The sequence below is a fragment of the Portunus trituberculatus genome, chromosome 20 (assembly GCF_017591435.1).
Source record: "Portunus trituberculatus isolate SZX2019 chromosome 20, ASM1759143v1, whole genome shotgun sequence".
In the NCBI taxonomy this organism is placed as follows: Eukaryota; Metazoa; Arthropoda; class Malacostraca; order Decapoda; family Portunidae; genus Portunus; species Portunus trituberculatus.
This window is the reverse complement of record NC_059274.1, coordinates 15,239,290-15,259,289: the sequence shown is the minus strand read 5'-3', so window position 1 is coordinate 15,259,289 and position 20,000 is coordinate 15,239,290. Positions and strand designations below refer to the sequence as shown.

Here is a 20,000-nt window from a genome sequence, read left to right as displayed (position 1 = left end):
CGCACCGCTCTACAGGTGTGACGGAAGGGGAGGGGAGGGAAGGGGAGAGGTCATAGAGGGAGGGGAAGCGTGGGAGGGGTAAGGACAGAGACGGGTGGGCGGTACAGGACATGGGTGCGGGGATGGGAGGGAGGGAAGAAAGGTGTGGTTGAAAGATAAAAATTGCTATAAAACTCTACGGGAGTGTACGGCCGTGTTTCACTAACTCTTTGCTCGTATGGTTTTCTGGAAGCAGTGAAAATTTATGGTTTGATAAATGTAACTGTAACAAGAACAACAACAACACTCACTACTGCTACTACTATTACTACTACTACTACTACTATTACCACTACTACTACTATCAATGTTGCTGATTATATCTATTCCCATCCTTCACTCCTTCCTATTACTATTATTTTTTATTTTCGTCATGATCTCATTGTTGTTGTTGTTTTTATCTCTAAGAATCTCTAAGAACTTTTCCCCTTAGCGTTAATTGATGAAGGAAAAGTATTTTATCCCACACACACACACACACACACACACACACACACACACACACACACACACACACACACACACACACACACACACACACGGCGTGCACCTTCTCCCTCCCTCCTCCCTCCCTCGCCGTTGTCATGGCAACCTCCACCTCGGCTTTAAATCTGAACCGGTTCAATAAAGCAACGCCATCACCTTATCACACGCGCGTGCATTTCACCAGGTAAGGGGGCGTGGGAGGGGGAAGTGGGTGGAGTAGGTAGAGTGAGTGGAGGGGATGGAGTTTACTGAGACAACATGAGGAGTAAACGACCAAGGGAGGCAGTGGACTTGGTGGTGTTTGGTGTGGAGTAGAGAGTAGAGAAGTGACGTGGTGTGGAGATGACATGTGGAGAGGTAGGTGGGTCAAGGACAGCAGTGGACGAGACGGCTGTGAGTGGAGGGTAGTGGAGTGTAGTGGACCTGGGTGGACTGTGGACAAGTGGACAAGATAATGGTGATTGAGGAGTAGTTAGCAGCGGAGTGAGCAGAATGAAGGAAAGTGGAGAGGAATTGAGAGGAGATGGATAAGAGAACTGAGAGGAGTAAGTTGGAGGTGGAAGAGGAAGTGGAAGAGGAGTAGGTATGGTTTATGGAGGGGTTGAAATGAAGTGATATTAAAATCATGCAGGTGAAAATAATGGCTTCTTGAACACACACACACACACACACACACACACACACACACACACACACACACACACATATGAGAAAGAGGAGGAAGCGTTTAGTGATGAAGGCAAGTAATGGAAGAGAGAATAACTAGGAAAGGTAAAGAGGAAAACTTTAAATGCACAAGAAAATGGAAGAGGAGGTGGAGAAGATAGAAGAAGAGGAGGAGGAGGAGGAGGAGGAGGAGGAGGAGGAGGAGGAGGAGGAGGAGGAGGGAGAAGGAGGAGGAGGAGGAGGAGGGCGTTAGTAAGGAGAATGCAATGATGAAGATTGAATGACCAGAGAAAGAGAGAGAGAGAGAGAGAGAGAGAGAGAGAGAGAGAGAGAGAGAGAGAGAGAGAGAGAGAGAGAGAGAGAGAGAGAGAGAGAGAGAGAGAGAGAGAGAGAGAGAGAGAGAGAGAGAGAGAGAGAGAGAGAGAGAGAGAGAGTGTTTGGGCAGAGAGACAGACAGACAGACAGACACCCAAAGAGAAATTAAAGGAGATACATTGGAAGCTGAAAAGGAAAAAGGAGAAAAGATAAAATAACCCAAGGAGGAGGAAGAAGAAGATGAAGACGAGGAGGAAGATGAAGATGAAGAGGAGAAGGAAGAAGAGGAAGAGGAGGAGGAGGACGAGGAGGAGGAGGAGGAGGAGGAGGAGGAGGAGGAGGAGGAGGAGGAGGAGGAGGAGGAAGAATTGTACCTATTCTTCATGATATTTGTAGCAGTGAAGAGGAAGACAAGTTGAGAAAACAGTGACCAAAAAACATGAAATTGTGAAGCAGTGCGAAGGACAAGCGGCGAACATTCGAGGAAGAAGAAGGAGAAGAAGAAGAAGAAGAAGGAGAAGGAGAAGAAGAAGAAGAAGAAGAAGAAGAGGAGGAGGCGGAGGTTTACAAAATACTGCATAAGGTTAGGCCAAAAAACTGAAGAGAACAACAATAGCCAGAAAAGTGAGGAAGATTGAAGGTAAAAACAATATTCTGCTTAAAAGTGTGGACAAGGTAGGCAAAATATTATATGTTCCAGCTGGGTGGATCAAGATGGAGGAGGAGGAGGAGGAGAAGGAGGAGGAGGAGGAGGAGGAGGAAGAGGAGGAAGAGGATAAGTGGAGAGGAGGAAATACGGGCACTATAACGTGGAAGCAGTCGAATAAATGGAAGGAAAAGTAAGGAAGGAGGAGGAGGAGGAGGAGGAGGAGGAGGAGGAGGAGGAGGAGGAGGAGGAGGAGGAGGAGGAGGAGGAGGAGGAGGAGGAGGAGGAGGAGGAGGAGGAGGAGGAGGAGGAGGAGGAGGAGGAGGAGGAGGGGAAGAGGAGAAGGCTGGGGAGAAGAAGAAAGAGGAGGAGGAAGAGTAGGAGAAGGAGGAGAACATGGAAGCTTTAAGTAGTAGGAAGAGAGCGAGACTACTTTCCCTCTCAAAGTTCCGTTCTGAAATGCATGCAATTTCCATAACAAATATACTTAGTGGAAGTGCTCCTCCAAAACATTCACTCGTATTTTACCGCTGGCGGGGAATATTTTGCAGGTTATCCAGAGGAAGTCACAATTACCAAATCTCACTGAGACTGGAGAGATTCTATACCACTGAGCTTACTTAGATTTTATTGAAGCTGGCTAGAGAAATTTGCTAGAAAGTGACTAAATTCTCTTATTCCTCCCCTTATTCCTGTTTCTCCTTCTGTGGATGCTACTGTTACCACTCCTACTTTATCTACTATCAGTGTTTTAAAGTAGTTAATGCTGCAGCTACCACTTTGATTTTATTGGAGCTGGCTGAAGAAATTTGCTAGAAAGTGACTCATATTCCTTCCCTTACACCTGTTGCTCCTGTGAATGCTCTACTGCTACCACTACTACTACATCTACTACCTCTACTGTTACTACTATCAGTGTTTTTAAGTAGTTAATGCGACTGATACCACTACTGCTATTATCAGCGTTTTAAAGTAGGTAATAGTGACAAGAGTGAAATGAAAGGTGAAGGCATTAGCAGAGACAAAAGTAGGTGTGAAAAGTAACGTTTCTCTTCCTCCTCCTCTTCTTACTTCCATGTCAATGTTGTAGAGGGAGTAAATATATAATAGTGGCAACAGTGAAATTAAAGAAGGTGGAGGCAAAGATATATGTGAAAAATACCGCTCCTCTTTCTCCTTGTCTTCCTCTTCTTATTTTCAGTGTTTTAGAGTGAGTATAAAGTAGATAATAGTAGTGACTGTTGAAAGAAAGTGAAGGTATTAGAGGGGAGAAAGTAAGGGTGAAAAGTATTGTTCCTCTTTCTCCTTCTCCTCCTCCTCTTCTTATTCTCAGTGTTTCAGAGAGAATAGAAAGTAGATAATAATGATGACTTTTGAAAGAAGTGGAGGTATAGGAAGGGAGAAAAGCAAGGGTGGAGAGTAACGTTCATCTTCCTCTTCTTCCTTCTCCTATTCTCAGTATTCCAGAGTGAGAAGAAAGTAGATAATAATAATGACTGTTGAAAGGAAGTGGATGTATATGCAGGGATAAAAGTTGATGTGAAAAGTAACGTTCTCTTCCTCTTTCTTCTCCTTCTCCTCCTCTTCTTCCTATTTCCATTGTTTTAGAGAGAGTGTTGGAGGTGGAGGTATAAGCAGGGAAAAAAGTAGATGTGAAAAGTAACGATCCTTTCCCCTACTCCTCCTCTTCTTCCTCTTATTCCCAGTGTTCTAAAGTGAGTAGAAAGTAAATAATAATGATGACTGTTGAAAGAAATTGGATGTATTAGCAGGGAAGAAAACCAGGTGTAAAAAGTAACGTTCCTCCTTCTTCTCCTACTCCTTTTTTTCCTCCTATTCCCCGTGTTTTAGAGTCGAGATGGTGACTACACGTAAGGGTGATAGAGGCGTTAGTGGAAGCAAGGTAAGGCTGGGAGAGTGATGGTGGTCGTGGTCTTGGTACAATCTCACACGTAAGAACGACAAACTATGCACTTCTAGGTACACACGACCTCAACAAATGCGTTTCCTTGAAGGCTAACTGTATTTTCCTCCGCTCCTCTCTAAGGCGTTCCCGGCTCTCGAAATTACCAGACTTTCCTCTATTTTTTTCTCCCCTTTAGAACTTGAGAGGGAAAAGAAAATGTATAGGTGTGTTTTGGAGATTGCTCTCTCTCTCTCTCTCTCTCTCTCTCTCTCTCTCTCTCTCTCTCTCTCTCTCTCTCTCCTACCTGGTATATTAGGGCAGGTGTAAGCAGGGTGGGAAACATCTAAGAGGAATTATGACCATAGTAATAGGGAAGGGAAATCATCATGAGAGAGTGTTATGAGCTCTGGTTTATGTAAATGTGTGTGTGTGTGTGTGTGTGTGTGTGTGTGTGTGTGTGTGTGTGTGTGTGTGTGTGTGTGTGTGTGTGTGTGTGTGTGTGTGTGTGTGTGTGTGTGTGTGTGTGTGTGTGTGTGTGTCAGTGTGTGTGAACCAGAGATACTCCACACAACACGGAAAAAAGGTGGTCGTAAAAATCCACTCCTATCTCTTCTCTAGTGAAAGGAAATGCACGGACCCGTAGACTAAAGTTTAAGAGTGGAAAATTTGGCGAGGCTCAGAGAGAGAGAAAAAGAAGAGAGGAAAAAAAAAAAAAATACACAAAAAAAAAAAAAAAAACCCTGAGGCGACGCTTCTGTTACTCATTATAAAAGACAAATTTCTGTGCGAGATAATGAGGCTAATTTTCCTTGACACGCCGTGATTCGCAAATATTTGGGAAGTTTTGTTTGCATAAGCCTGCGTAAAAAATGTCTATTTCAATATCTACCTGTCTATCGTCTGTCTTTATATTTCATGCAGATTTTTGTTTATATTCACTAATAAATGCATCTCCCCATACAGAGAGAGAGAGAGAGAGAGAGAGAGAGAGAGAGAGAGAGAGAGAGAGAGAGAGAGAGAGAGAGAGAGAGAGAGAGAGAGAGAGAGAGAGAGAGAGAGAGAGAGAGAGAGAGAGAGAGAGAGAGAGAGAGAGAGAGAGAGAGAGAGAGAGAGAGAGAGAGAGAGAGAGAGAGAGAGAGAGAGAGAGAGAGAGACGCACAGAGACGGGGAAAACACACCGTGCGATATAAACAAGAGATCATCAGATAACACACTGGAACTTCAAAGAAAGGTGAGGGAAGACACACACACACACACACACACACACACACTGTCAGATGCGCACATCATAAGTGAAATATGAAAAATATAAGAAACAAGAAACAAAGATATATGGAAGTATGCTAGTTCGCCAGTATGCGGTGTGTAACCGTATCCAGCCATAAAAGAGAGTAGGAAGGGCAGGAGGGTCAAAAGGTCATGTAAACATCCGGTGGTAGTGTTGTCGTCTTGGATGTTGTTCGTACCACACGTGGAGTTCATTTGAGCTTGTACTTGATTGGTGAATGGTACATTCTGAGGGGCGTGTTGTGTGGGTCAAGACACGCCCCATAAGTTCCTGAAGGAAATTGTAGAGTTTTGAGGCAGAGAGAGAGAGAGAGAGAGGAGCAGAGAGGACAACCGCGGCTCTAAGCGGGCCACCCTCGGCTGCATAGCTGAGGGCGGCGTTTTGTACTTCATATATAACCAGTAAGTGGAGCTTATAAGTTGCAATGCAGTCTTTGAGGTAAATTAGAATGGAGGAAGAAGCATGATAGGAGGTTTAGGTATTATGTGGTATTAGTTTATTATGGTTTATGTGGTTGTACTTTGGTTCATAATGACGTCGTTATATACTTGCGTTTTCATCTATGAGTAAGGGAATTTGTATACGGCTACCTACGTATGTGCATGTGTGTTGCTCTGACGAATAAGTTACATAACATATTTACTAGTGTGTAATTGTGTACGAAGTTAACGTGGTTCCATGTATGGGTACCAAGAGAAAGAGATTATTTGAGGGAAGTCACTTGTGTGGAGATATCAATATTTGTCATTATATTTCGGTGGTGTTACGTTGTCATTTTGTTGAACGGAGTCTGGTAATTATATGTGTATGGTAATATATTTGGTGGTACGTCATGTGGTTGCTTGCATTCATGTACCAAGTAAAGGTCATCCTTATATACGGGTAGCTGGGAAAAAGGGGTAATATTGTACGTACTACGTATGAGATTTACGGAGAAATAAAGCACCGGGTTCAGATGTTGTAATACGTTATGAAGATATTGTGGATGATGTTTGAAGTGAAATCCGTTTTGATGCGAGAATATCTACGAGATTAATGCAGTTCTTAAGGATGTTTGTAAGAGAAATTGTAATAATTGCAGTGGAGAAGGCAACAGAAAGAGTTGTGATTGTTACTTGTCGGCGCCGTATCGAACACCTTATGTATAGATATTAGTTTTGTTAATTAAAGATAGAAAAAACCTTTGACTATTTATAGCCAGTAGCTAGACAATTTGTGCAACGTCGTGCAACAGCTCGGAGCACGACATGGTGGCAGCGGTGGGATCTAAATGTTGCACAAATTGTTGCATTGCAAAAAAAAAATATATTGCCAAATGTTGCAAAGTGTAATCTTGGAATTGGCGCAAGGGACAGTCATATTGATGGAAGATTAAAGTAAATTGGTTGAAAGTGCACGAAGTAGCTGTTGTCAACATCAGAAGTGGCATGGTTATTATAATATGAATGCATATCATTATCACTATTTTGTCTGAAGCTGAGTCGCCCGTGACGATCATAAGGTTTGTGTAAAATCCGTAGATTTTATTTAGTAATTAATTTCGATATTCATTAAAGATCATGTTGCGTGTAAGAGGTTATTCTTTCAAGTGGATGCTTTAAGGTTATATTTTGATTGGACGATATCTGAGTAATATGTTGTACGGTTACCTGTCGCTTGTTTCACCTAAGCCTTTACAAATCAAGGGGTAAACGAGGAGTCTTATTAGCGGGAGAGAAATGCGACAAAATATGAGATATAAAGAGTTTTAATAAATTATTTAAGGTTCGTCTACATTATAATATGTGTATCATAAAGTAGTCAATGGAGTAACGATAACTGAGTGTCAAGGGCATAAATATTACGGATATGCGGCAAAATTCACAAAGGTAGACGAATTTGTTGTCGTTATGTGAAGGAAACTTATCATATATAAGAGACGTGACATATAAGGGTAATTTTTTTCACACGAGTGTCGACTGTCAGAGGACAATAGCAAGGGGTGTAAGCATATATTGTGGTTTATAGCAGGAAAATATGAAGTACTGTGTGAGACGATTTTAATTGCCCCATAGCGATAGAGACGAATAAAAAATGTGTAAATTGTATCATGTTTGGGAGTTCGTCGGATTATAGATGAAAGAATATTGAAGGTTCTGATGAAGGATATGGAACAAAAAGTGAGTGTCAAGTAAAAGAGGGATATTGTGTGTAGTTGATGCAAGGAATTTTTCCGTGAGAATAGTATATGAGGAAGAAGATATAGTATGAGGGAATAATAGAAACATAGTAGAAATATGATTGAGATATACATCACTGCGGTTAAGGTTTGAGGCAAATATCAATATCAGAAGTATAGAAAATAAAGAAGAAATATGACTGATATATGAGGTAAGTATTAAAATGGGATATCTATGTAAAAAGTTAATAGAGGAAATAACTGGAGAGTGTTAATATTGAAGAGAATCAAGAGCAGAGAAAGACATTTTGTTGTTACATATTGATCATACGTGTATTGTGAGTCTCTTGGGTTAATGAAAGGTAGATGAAAATATTTAAGGAGAAAAGGAAACGGTGAGTTGCGGGTCAATTTTATGAAATGATGGCAGGATATAAAGATGAATTAATATATACATATATTATGTCGAGTTGAGGATGCTACCACGTGCTGGGTAGTAGTTGAGTTGAGTAGGTAACACTGTTGTAACAGTGCTAGTTCATGCAATTGAAGGTTGCTGGCTAGATCCTAGTTCACCTTACAGTTTCTTTTCTCACCACCTTAAGGTTACTTGCCTCCCTCATGTCTTTTCTCTCTCAGTGGGTTAATTGAATATAAAGTAGTGGAGTTTTTAAGCGATAAGGTGAGAAAAGAAGCAAAATATATATTAAATGTTCAAGTACATGTGTAAAGCAAGGCCAACCTTCAATTGTTCACTTAAGAAGACGATTGTTGTTGTAAGGTCATGTTGGATAACATCATATTAGTGCCGAAGTTATAAGTACAAGAAATTATATGTGAGTTGTAGTATATGTAGCTACTTGGTTAAGGCGTTATTCAGTTCATAAAGGTAGAGACGATATGAATAACATCAGTAAAAGCAAGAATAAGAAGTAAATTAATGTCATTATGATACTATTGTGGCTGTTATAGAGACGATATGAATAACATCAGTAAATGCAAGTATAAGAAGTAATTTACAGTGTTCTAATGTGGTTATAAGTATTGAGAACAACTATGTTGAAATATAAAAGGAGTACTTTCGAGATGTTATACACATTAGCCAATATGCAAATATAAGTAGCTACGCACGGGCAGTAAGTTGGCGAATGTTATTGACATTGATATGATAATATCGTTGAGTCAGTAATATCGTGGAATGTGAGGTTGATATTCGGCAACATGAGGTATATTTATGTCATGAAGAATATAATATGTGGGTTGCAATATTGTGTGAGAGGAATGTTTAGGAAGGAAAATATTGGGAGGACTTAGATACATATCTATACTGCGTGAGGGAATAGGTGTGAGGAGAATATATATCTAGGAAGAAAGGGATGAAGATGGATATTTGGATTAGAAAATATATATTGATATTTGTTAAGAGGTAATTAATAATGAGTTGAGGAACATACATATCAGGGAAAACAATGTGAGGATTGAGTCAAGGAAAATATATATCTAGGAAGAAAACGAAGTGGGGATAGATATATAGGTTAGAAAAAAAAAAAAAACTTAATATTTGTTATAAGGTAATTCATATTGAGTGAGGAAAATATATATCAAGGTAAATAATATGAGGACTGAGTCAGAATTCATATGTCAGGAAGGAAAACATATAATATTGCATTGATAATTGTTAACAAGACCATCATAGATCAGCTTGACATATGAAAAGGAATTAAAATTCATGAGGTTAAGATCTTATATAGATAGACGTAAAAATCGATATTGCAGAGCCATAAGGATGTCATTCCCGGAACTACACTAATAATGTTAACATCAGAGTAAATATGATAGTAAATATGATATATATGTGTAGTAAGGAAACAAGTGTAAGTATGAAGGTTGATATAGAGTGAGGTAAAACGGAGTAAGCACATGATATTAAGACATTAAAGTTGCGAATTATAATGTGAAGAAAGACGCGTCAAACATATCATTCCTTGTGTGTACATTGACTCTTGTGCCTAGCAACACTTGAACACTTCGTGCCAACCTAGGGGCATAAGGCGTGTACAAGTGGTTGTGATCAACTAGGTGACAAGTTGTTTCTCTCTGGCCAGAAGTAAATATTAATATACATTATGTGAATGCCGGTCTGGGGATTGCCGATTCAGAAGAGTGGGGGACGCCCTGAAAGCTTCGTTTCGACAGTACCCGGCATGGTAGTGTTGAGTGATACACAAGGATATTAGTGGGCCCACTAGTGAATATGTTGAGTAAAGATATCTATCCATGGATTGATTTTAACATGTGCGTACTCGAGTCAAAATTAATACATCAAGAGTAGTCTGACTTATGAATATAGATGAGAGGATGTGAGGTAAATATGAGATATGAAGGCAAATAGTAAATACCAAAGTAAATATATGAATATATGGTCATGGGATGTGGATTCTGGAAAGGTTACGATGAGGTAAATATGAGATAGTGAGACGAGGATATTCATTATATTAGAAAAGTTGCTGTGAGGATATTGAGTATATTAGAAAAGTTTGCTGTGAGGATATTGAGTATATTAGAAGAGTTTGCTGTGAGGATATTGATATTGAGTATATTAGAAAAGTTTGCTGTGAGGATATTGAGTATATTAGAAAAGTTTGCTGTGAGGATATTGAGTATATTAGAAAAGTTTGCTGTGAGGATATTGAGTATATTAGAAAAGTTTGCTGTGAGGATATTGAGTATATTAGAAAAGTTTGCGGTGAAGATATTGAGTATATTAGAAAGTTTGCTGTGAGGATATTGAGTATATTAGAAAAGTTTGCTGTGAGGATATTGAGTATATTAGAAAAGTTTGCGGTGAGGATATTGAGTATATTAGAAAAGTTTGCGGTGAGGATATTGAGTATATTAGAAGAGTTTGCGGTGAAGATATTGAGTATATTAGAAAAGTTTGCGGTGAGGATATTGAGTATATTAGAAAAGTTTGCGGTGAAGATATTGAGTATATTAGAAAAGTTTGCGGTGAGGATATTGAGTATATTAGAAGAGTTTGCGGTGAGGATATTGAATATATTAGAAGAGTTTGCGGTGAAGATATTGAGTATATTAGAAAAGTTTGCGGTGAAGATATTGAGTATATTAGAAAAGGTTGCGGTGAGGATATAGGAAAAGGTGCATATGCATATATACATCTGTGTAGGTCATGACTGTATTGGGCAAATATTATTATTGAGATAGCAACTTGATAAAATAAGATGAAGATATAGTGAACATATGCAAAGGTAAAGTGGTTATACATGTTCCGAAGGCAGAAAACTGGCGACAGTGATATTGATATTAGATTAATATGCAGGCATTTGAAGGTTTCTTGTTGATGAGGACGAAGATATATGACTAACATGGAAGTTAAGGTGTCTCTATATAATTTGGAGGGATATATGGCGATCTGGAAGATTTTATAGAGATTAGGATAAATGTATAGTAATGAGTGTTAATGAATGCCTTTATCTGTGATTTTGACGATATATGTGAAATAAGGGGTATATCTATGGGATTGAAAATAGATACAATGTGAGATGTCGTACTTAACACAACACAGGACATTTGGTTACAAGTCTGAGTTGAGCTATCGTGATATCGTAGGAAATCATCAGTGGTTTCAGTAGCTTTCACTTGATTATATAACATTTTAAAGGAAGATTTAAAGTTAATGCAAGGATTGTAAAGGTAATCAGTTAACGACGATAATGAGGAAAGAAGAGCTATTGATGAGGTATCAAGCGAAAAATATATAGAAGGACATTACTCCCCATCTTATCGTTAGCTATATGGTAAGGCTTGAAGGTGAAACAAGACGAAAATATATTAAAGAAATACGATATGGATGTTGACTATCAAGAGATTAAGATGGACATTATATAATATGATGTAGTTAGGAAAACACTGATATGAAAGGAGTACAAGTTGAAACTAAATAATGAAGTAAATATTAATGTTTAACCTGTGGAATACATGGTGTGTTTCTTGTCTGTGTGCTGGTGATGATACAGAACGGTAATGGTTGAGTGTTTTAACAGCAAGCTAATATATTTTTTGTATTTTGATTTTCGAGTATAGTGCGTATATTACATATAAAGATAGATATCGTGACTTAAGGTGAGAAATAACAGCGTATTCCTTACACGGCAACTCAGAATCAGATTTATTTCTTGGTGTGGTAACATTTTCACAAGTGATGGATTTTCCAGTGTTTCAAGTGCTTATATCAACATATTACGTGGATCTGAGAGCAGCTATTTCTTATTGCAAGATTAATGCAATCTATATATCAGTACTTCTGAATCCATTGCGTCAGTTCATTTTCGACATCGTGATATTGTGCATGCTTACGGGATGTAATAATTTTTCTTGTGTTTTCTGTTATTTTGTATGAGACGTCACCCTTATCTGAGATAATGAGATAGTAATTCCTCCATATTTATGTATACACTTAGAAGTTTCACCATGTAATATGCTTTTAATAGTGATGTATTATGACTGCATTGCATACTTGAGTTCCAACTTACTTCTATTGAGAAATTCTGACGACACCTGAACGATGTCTACAGATGCTCTCCTTGATTGTTTCTGTATCTTGTAAGATGTTGATATATATCCTCTGAATAATATTGATATAATTTGGGATAATGAGCTGATTTCTTTTACAATCTATGATATGATATACACTCCTCCTAGTTATGGACATATATATGCATAATACTATGATAAATGTTGTCATAATTCCTCTGAATAACATAGGTATGATTTGAGATTGTGAGTTGATTTTATATGATTAATGCTGTATTTATACTACCTAATGATATATTTTCCTCCTAGTTATAGACATATATTCATATCAAAGTAACGAGTATCGACTGCATTGCCATATCTTTTCCATTACCTTGCTTTGTGTGTTGACATATCTTTTCCACTACTGGTCAATATCATGCTCTCCTGACCATATATATATATAGTTAATTATTCTCTCTGCAAAGCCCTTTTGTGAATATTGAGGTGCAGACGCATTTTTCTAATATATGCCTTCTTAGCAGAAAGTATTGGACCCATTGCCCTACATTCCTACGTATATAACACAGCTGGCTGGAGACTTGGATGCTGGCTAGAGGACAGGGGTCTGGCGGGTGCTAACATGCTTCATGGGTGGGGAAAGTACCGCTATCAGGTGCGCGGTCGCCCAAGCCCTCATCCTTCCTACGGGAGGCATGCACACCCTGCCCACCCACCCACCCTTCCCTACATTGAATGCGCGGGACGCGCATTCTGAGGGGGGGGATGTTTGTCAGATGCGCACATCATAAGTGAAATATGAAAAAATATAAGAAACAAGAAACAAAGATATATGGAAGTATGCTAGTTCGCCAGTATGCGGTGTGTAACCGTATCCAGCCATAAAAGAGAGTAGGAAGGGCAGGAGGGTCAAAAGGTCATGTAAACATCCGGTGGTAGTGTTGTCGTCTTGGATGTTGTTCGTACCACACGTGGAGTTCATTTGAGCTTGTACTTGATTGGTGAATGGTACATTCTGAGGGGCGTGTTGTGTGGGTCAAGACACGCCCCATAAGTTCCTGAAGGAAATTGTAGAGGTTTGGGGCAGAGAGAGAGAGAGAGAGAGAGAAGCAGAGAGGACAACCGCGGCTCTAAGCGGGCCACCCTCGGCTGCATAGCTGAGGGCGGCGTTTTGTACTTCATATATAACCAGTAAGTGGAGCTTATAAGTTGCAATGCAGTCTTTGAGGTAAATTAGAATGGAGGAAGAAGCATGATAGGAGGTTTAGGTATTATGTGGTATTAGTTTATTATGGTTTATGTGGTTGTACTTTGGTTCATAATGACGTCGTTATATACTTGCGTTTTCATCTATGAGTAAGGGAATTTGTATACGGCTACCTACGTATGTGCATGTGTGTTGCTCTGACGAATAAGTTACATAACATATTTACTAGTGTGTAATTGTGTACGAAGTTAACGTGGTTCCATGTATGGGTACCAAGAGAAAGAGATTATTTGAGGGAAGTCACTTGTGTGGAGATATCAATATTTGTCATTATATTTCGGTGGTGTTACGTTGTCATTTTGTTGAACGGAGTCTGGTAATTATATGTGTATGGTAATATATTTGGTGGTACGTCATGTGGTTGCTTGCATTCATGTACCAAGTAAAGGTCATCCTTATATACGGGTAGCTGGGAAAAAGGGGTAATATTGTACGTACTACGTATGAGATTTACGGAGAAATAAAGCACCGGGTTCAGATGTTGTAATACGTTATGAAGATATTGTGGATGATGTTTGAAGTGAAATCCGTTTTGATGCGAGAATATCTACGAGATTAATGCAGTTCTTAAGGATGTTTGTAAGAGAAATTGTAATAATTGCAGTGGAGAAGGCAACAGAAAGAGTTGTGATTGTTACTTGTCGGCGCCGTATCGAACACCTTATGTATAGATATTAGTTTTGTTAATTAAAGATAGAAAAACCTTTGACTATTTATAGCCAGTAGCTAGACAATTTGTGCAACGTCGTGCAACAGCTCGGAGCACGACACTCCACTCCCTGCCTCACTCTATTATTCCGAACCTTTAGTATGTAGATTTCTGGGGCATTATGGCGATGGCTAACGGGGAAGTGTGCTCAGGTAATGGATCTAAATGGTGAATAACGAGGTCGTGAATTGTTATGAGTAGTTGAGGTGATGACGGGCACGTGAGTAATGTTAGCTAAAAGTGTGGCAGGAAGGTGAGTCTTGTCCAGGATGTTTATGTGTGGTCTGTCGTTGTGATTTTAAATTGAAGAGTTTTGCATTAATTGAATAGTCGTCCTCGCTATGTAAAAAGAAAGAAAAACGATCTTCTCAACTGAGCTTTAAGTAAATGGTATGTTAAAAGTAACTCATTTCCTTAAGTAAATCAGTCTTGACATTTCACTTTGCATTACGAAATTATCTCCAGAAACGAGAGAACATACTGTCTTTGATCTGCGAAATATGAATAGTGTGTGTGTTTCCTGCTTACGTGAACTTCTATTAAGAAATGGAGTAGAGTGAAAGGAAACGATATGTAACGTAGGAGAGACAAATGAAATGTATTTCAACAATAATGCAATCTGTGTTCTCAGCTAACACAAACAAGAAAAAGCTCGTTTTATAGAGGAGGAGGCATAAAGGTCAGGTACTCACGCAGCAATAATCCTCGCCGACGTAGCAGAAGTCCCCCGAGGCGGAGGTGGGGCACCACAGGTGGTCGCCATTGATGGCTCCCTCGTTCCAGTCGCAGGTGGAGCGAAGGACGCGGCGCTCGCCATTTTCACACTGGATCTCGACCTCCGAGTTGATCGCCTTCCTGTGAGGGGACGAAGGGCAGGGTTTAGTGGCTACTCCGGCTGGTGTTTTGTTAATGGTGTAGGTTTTGACACCACCGTTCATGCCGTTCTACTGTTAGAGATACTGCTATCGCTACTGCTCCCTACTGGCCTGCTGCTACCGCTACTGCTACCACTACTACTGTTCCAGATGATTTTGTGTTAATGCTCCTGATGTTATTACTACTACAACTACTGGTCCAAGCTTAATGCTATTGCTGTTATTGCTATCAATATTACTACTACTATTTCTTCTTCTTTTTCTACTTCCACTACTACTTCTACTATTACTACTACAACTATTACTACTACTACCACTACTATTACTACTACCACTCTCACTACCAAGAATGCATACCAGCAGGTGAGAGGCAGACGCACAAACCACACCCTTACGGAAGGAACACGTAGCTCTGCTTTTTAAAAATGGAAAATAAGAGTAAACACAAAAAAAGAGAACGGGCTCAGGTAACAAAGAAGCAGGAGCCTCATCTATTATGCAGCGTTGGAGCAGATTCTTCCAGAGAGGCAGAATGAGAGACGCATATGCGAAACTCGAGAACAACACACATAGAAAAGAAGGAATAAAGAATAACACCGCAGAGAAGGAATATGTTACAGGACGGAGAACGAAAACAGATACATAGAGGAAGAAAACAGGCACATGAAACCAAGGACGTAAAAAAATTGAATGCTACTTGCAGAAATGGAAAACGAGAAGCAAAAAGAAAAAAAAAAAAAAATCCCACACAAACACGGACATACACATAGACAATAACAATGTAGTAACAAAGAAAACGAAGCGAAAATCTGCTTATGACACCAACAAATGCGGAAAAAAGATCGGACACTCGTAAAATAAAATATTCTAGTAGCGAAATAAAAGCCAACAGGGAAACTGAAAAGAAGAGAAAAAAAAATGTAAATCTCTAAAGAAAGACGTAATTAAAATGCGAAGTAAGTAATTAAAGAAAGCAAACAAAGCCAAGTACTTTGTAAAGAGGAAGCGCTAATGAAAAACATAATTTATGCAACAAAAGTCTGACGAAAAGCTGTGACGTCAAAATGAAAAAGAATGCAGAATGCGAAATAGGGAGAAAAATAACAATATGAAATAAAAATTTTACGTTCAACCACAACAAAAATCGTAAACACAGAAACGTACACGCACAGAAACGTACGTACGATACCATAACAGTATACGTGCACACATACATGCATACATACATACACATACATACATACATACATACAAACATAAAACATACATGGACGGAAACAAAGTACTCACACACGAAAACTGAACTAAACGTGAACAGAACAAAGTTAAAAACAGAAAAGAGAGAGAGAGAGAGAGAGAGAGAGAGAGAGAGAGAGAGAGAGAGAGAGAGAGAGAGAGAGAGAGAGAGAGAGAGAGAGAGAGAGAGAGAGAGAGAGAGAGACGAAGAAAAAAGTGAAACATAAAGGGAAAACAAGAAAAACAACAACACATACAACGAACAATAAATTCTACTTCATCTTAACGCAACACAAAAATATTCCAGTAAAAATATACAAAATACAAAACAAAAACAAATATTCATAAAGGTCACAAAGAAAAAAAAAAGAAAACACTGAGTAACGAAAAAAAAAGAAAAAATATTAAAATGCAAATAAAGGCAATTATGAGGTAAAATTTAAAGCAATTAACCTAATTAGCCGTAAAAGAGAAGGTGTGATTATGAAACACACTGCGAGGCAAAATCAGGTGTGGCTTACCTGTTGACCCGCCTTCCTTATTCGGCAATGACTTCATATTGATCCGCTTCTAACCCTCCTCCTCCCCCTTTCTCTCTCTCTCTCTCTCTCTCTCTCCACGAACTCAAGTTTAGCGTCACAGATGAAATATTTACTCTGTCGCTGCTTTGTTTGCTTTCTTCTCCTCCTCGGCGCCTCTGTCATCATTCTATTCCAGCTTTTCACTGCGTCCCATTACCTGCACGTTCCCTCCCATTACCTGATGATCCCGCTACTCACCTGACCGTCCCCTTCCGGCACCCGCCTCGCCACGTCCCTAATCACATCAACAAACACTCCACTCACCTGGCGCCCCCGGGATCCAATCCATCTGCCTTAGGGCTAAGGGCTGAAGGCTGATGGTGCTGGCGGGCCTGTGGACAGTGAGTAGCTGCGGGTACTCACGGAGTAGTGGATGCTGCGGCCGAGAGCTGGCAGGGGAGGGAACCGCTACTCTACGGACACGTGCTACAGGATGCGGAGAAGGGCTACATACTTGGCAGACTTGGGCGAGGTCACCACCACCTTGTAGTCGCCATCCTCCTCCGTGGGCAGCTCGATGTCGATGCTTTTGGAGCGCAGGGCTTTGGGCGGCTCGAGGGAGCAGGATCGGGTGAGTCCAGCAGGGGAGCTTTTGCTAAGCTCCTCGGGCTTAGGGAAGCTGGCGAAGGAGATGTCGAGTGAGGCGGCGCGGTCCCTACGGGCCGGCACCTCCAGGTACACGTCAGTGACGCCCTCCCGCGGGCGCTCCCCCCCGGATCCCCCTGCTGCCGCCGCCGCCTCCCCGCCCTGCTCTCCGTGCTCTGCGTCGCCGTACTCGCTGGAGGATCCCAGGTACAGGTAGGAGCCGTGGTGGCTGTAGCCGCCGTCGCTCAGGTCGAAGCTGTTTTCCTGCGAGCTGAGTTCGGCGCTGGTATTCATGCAGAAGACGGCGGGCTGGCGCTCCAGCTTGGGCGAGGCAGCCTTGGCACGGGGCGGCGCGGCGGGCAGCGGTGCCTCCTCCTGCGTGGGCGACGCTGACGACGGCGAGTTCGGACTTAGCGTGACCTTGATGCCGCATATCACTTCGTGCAACTCGTCGTTGGAGCTGTCGTCGTCGTCCCAATCGTCGTCTTCGTCTTCGACTTCCTCCCGCGAGCTCTCGAGGCTGCTGACCATGTCGAGCGAGGTGTTGTACGAGATGCGCCGCGGCTCGCCCCCGAAGCGGCGCGTCAGCTCTTCCACGTATATGCAATGCACGCACTGCTGGCTGCTCTTGTCCAGCGACGACGGCCGCGAGCTCTTCTTCCGCGACGACGAGTCGGTGTCGTCCACGTCGCCGCAGCCAGAGTCGAAGCTCTTGGAGCGCTTGGGCCCCAGGTAGGGCACGCGCAGGAGAAACGACTGACGCTCTGCCGGCGACGACGACGACGAGGACGACTCGCGGCGGCCCGGCTTGAGCTGCATCTCGTCGAAGGAGGCGGAGCGCACCTGCGGTGGCACCTCCAGGCTGTTCTGTTGCTTCATCTCGGCGCCCGTGGGCGTGCGAGACCGCATCAGCGTGTGTCGCAGCTTGGCGATGTTCATGGTGGGCGTGGTGGGCTGGGGGACGTGGGCGCGTGTCGCTGATCTTCCCCTGGGGGTCGTGGACACCCCAGGGGCTCCTCAAAAGGGCCACGTCACCCCGCCCCACTCCGGGCTTCCCCTGACGCCAGCCCCTGTTGACCGCCACAATTAGTGATGGGATGGAAAGGCGTCCCCGCCATCCAGAACCTGCCACTCACCTCTAACCACACCGCTCACTCACCACCACGACATTCATCGCCGCCACTCCTGCCACACCACACACCACGACCTGGCACCCTGCACACCACCACTCACACACTTACCACCATTACCGCCTCTCAATCACGCATCACCACCACTCGCCCAGCGCCCTCCTCCAAGCAACGCACTCCTCCCACACAGAGGATCACGGTACGAGGGGAAACTAGGGAAAGGACACAGAGGAAAAGGAAAAGATGATGATGATAATAATAAGGAGGAGGAGGAGGAGGAGGAGGAGGAGGAGGAGGAGGAGAGGGAGGAGAGGCAGTGGAGAGCCTTATCACCGCCGTGCCTTCAAGTGCCTCTCCCTCCTCTCCCTCCACCCCTTGGCACTCCAGAGTGGATCAATGGCTCCGTGGAGGTTCAAGAGGGAGAAAGGAGAGAGAGAGAGAGAGAGAGAGAGAGAGAGAGAGAGAGAGAGAGAGAGAGAGAGAGAGAGAGAGAGAGAGAGAGAGAGAGAGAGAGAGAGAGAGAGAGAGAGAGAGAGAGAGAGAGAGAGAGAGAGAGAGAGAGAGAGAGAGAGAGAGAGAGAGAGAGAGAGAGAGAGAGAGAGAGAGAGAGAGAGAGAGAGAGAGAGAGAGAGAGAGAACGAAGGAAGAGAGTATATTGCCGCTGACAAGACAAACAACACGGGAACGATCATGGCTTGAGGAGAAGGGGAAGATTTTTTTCTTTTGTCTCTTGAGGGAAAATTTTATGCAAGTTTCATTATCCGAGAGAGAGAGAGAGAGAGAGAGAGAGAGAGAGAGAGAGAGAGAGAGAGAGAGAGAGAGAGAGAGAGAGAGAGAGAGAGAGAGAGAGAGAGAGAGAGAGAGAGAGAGAGAAATATTTTGTCTCTCTCTCTCTCTCTCTCTCTCTCTCTCTCTCTCTCTCTCTCTCTCTCTCTCTCTCTCTCTCTCTCTCTCTCTCTCTCTCTCTCTCTCTCTCTCATTCCGTCAAACTCCAGAGAAGAAAACACCAAAGCTTATTTTTCGTCTGTTTCTCCTCCCCCTCTTCCTCCTCCTCCTCCTCCTCCTCCTCCTCCTCCTCCTCCTCCTCCTCCTCCTCCTCCTCCTCCTCCTTTCTTCCATCTCCTTCTATGTTCCTCTTCCTCCTCCTCCATGTCTTATTTTCTCTTCTCCTTGAGTTCCTACTTTGCATAATGGCCACGTAGGTGTAAATACCTGAAGAGAAGAGAGAAGAAGAAAGAAAAATTTGCGAGACGAGAGAGAGAGAGAGAGAGAGAGAGAGAGAGAGAGAGAGAGAGAGAGAGAGAGAGAGAGACAGAGAGAGACAGAGAGAATCAGATATACACAACCTAACAGAGAGACAGAAACAGACATACATAACTTAAGAATAAACTGATAAATTACCCAAAGACAAAAAAAAAAAAAAGAGAGAGAACCGGTAATAAGAGAAAGTCAGGAAAGTCAAGAAGTTACCAGTACAAATAGAGAAAAAAGAAGAGAGACAGGAAAACAAAAAGGCTAAAACGGAACTAAGAACGACCAGATTATAAAGATAAAAACTT

At 41.9% G+C, this 20,000-nt stretch overlaps 1 protein-coding gene across 12 annotated transcripts in view; it reads right to left on the bottom strand.

Annotated features, from left to right (window-relative positions):
- The window catches only part of LOC123506688 (eye-specific diacylglycerol kinase-like), a 704,579-nt gene that overhangs the window by 108,073 nt on the left and 576,506 nt on the right, over window positions 1–20,000 (bottom strand). For 8 of the 12 annotated variants that reach the window (XR_006675487.1, XR_006675486.1, XM_045258953.1 and 5 more), the window contains exons 2-3: window positions 17,181–18,381; window positions 14,727–14,889 (exon numbers count right to left, since the gene is read on the bottom strand). Coding sequence is in view for 10 of the 12 variants with exons in the window: in XM_045258953.1 (XP_045114888.1) it covers window positions 14,727–14,889; window positions 17,181–18,250 (1,233 nt within the window). In the remaining 2 variants the exon portion in view is untranslated. The remainder of the gene's footprint in view (window positions 1–14,726; window positions 14,890–17,180; window positions 18,382–20,000) is intronic. The other 4 variants (XM_045258954.1, XM_045258955.1, XM_045258957.1 and 1 more) reach the window with 1 other exon arrangement.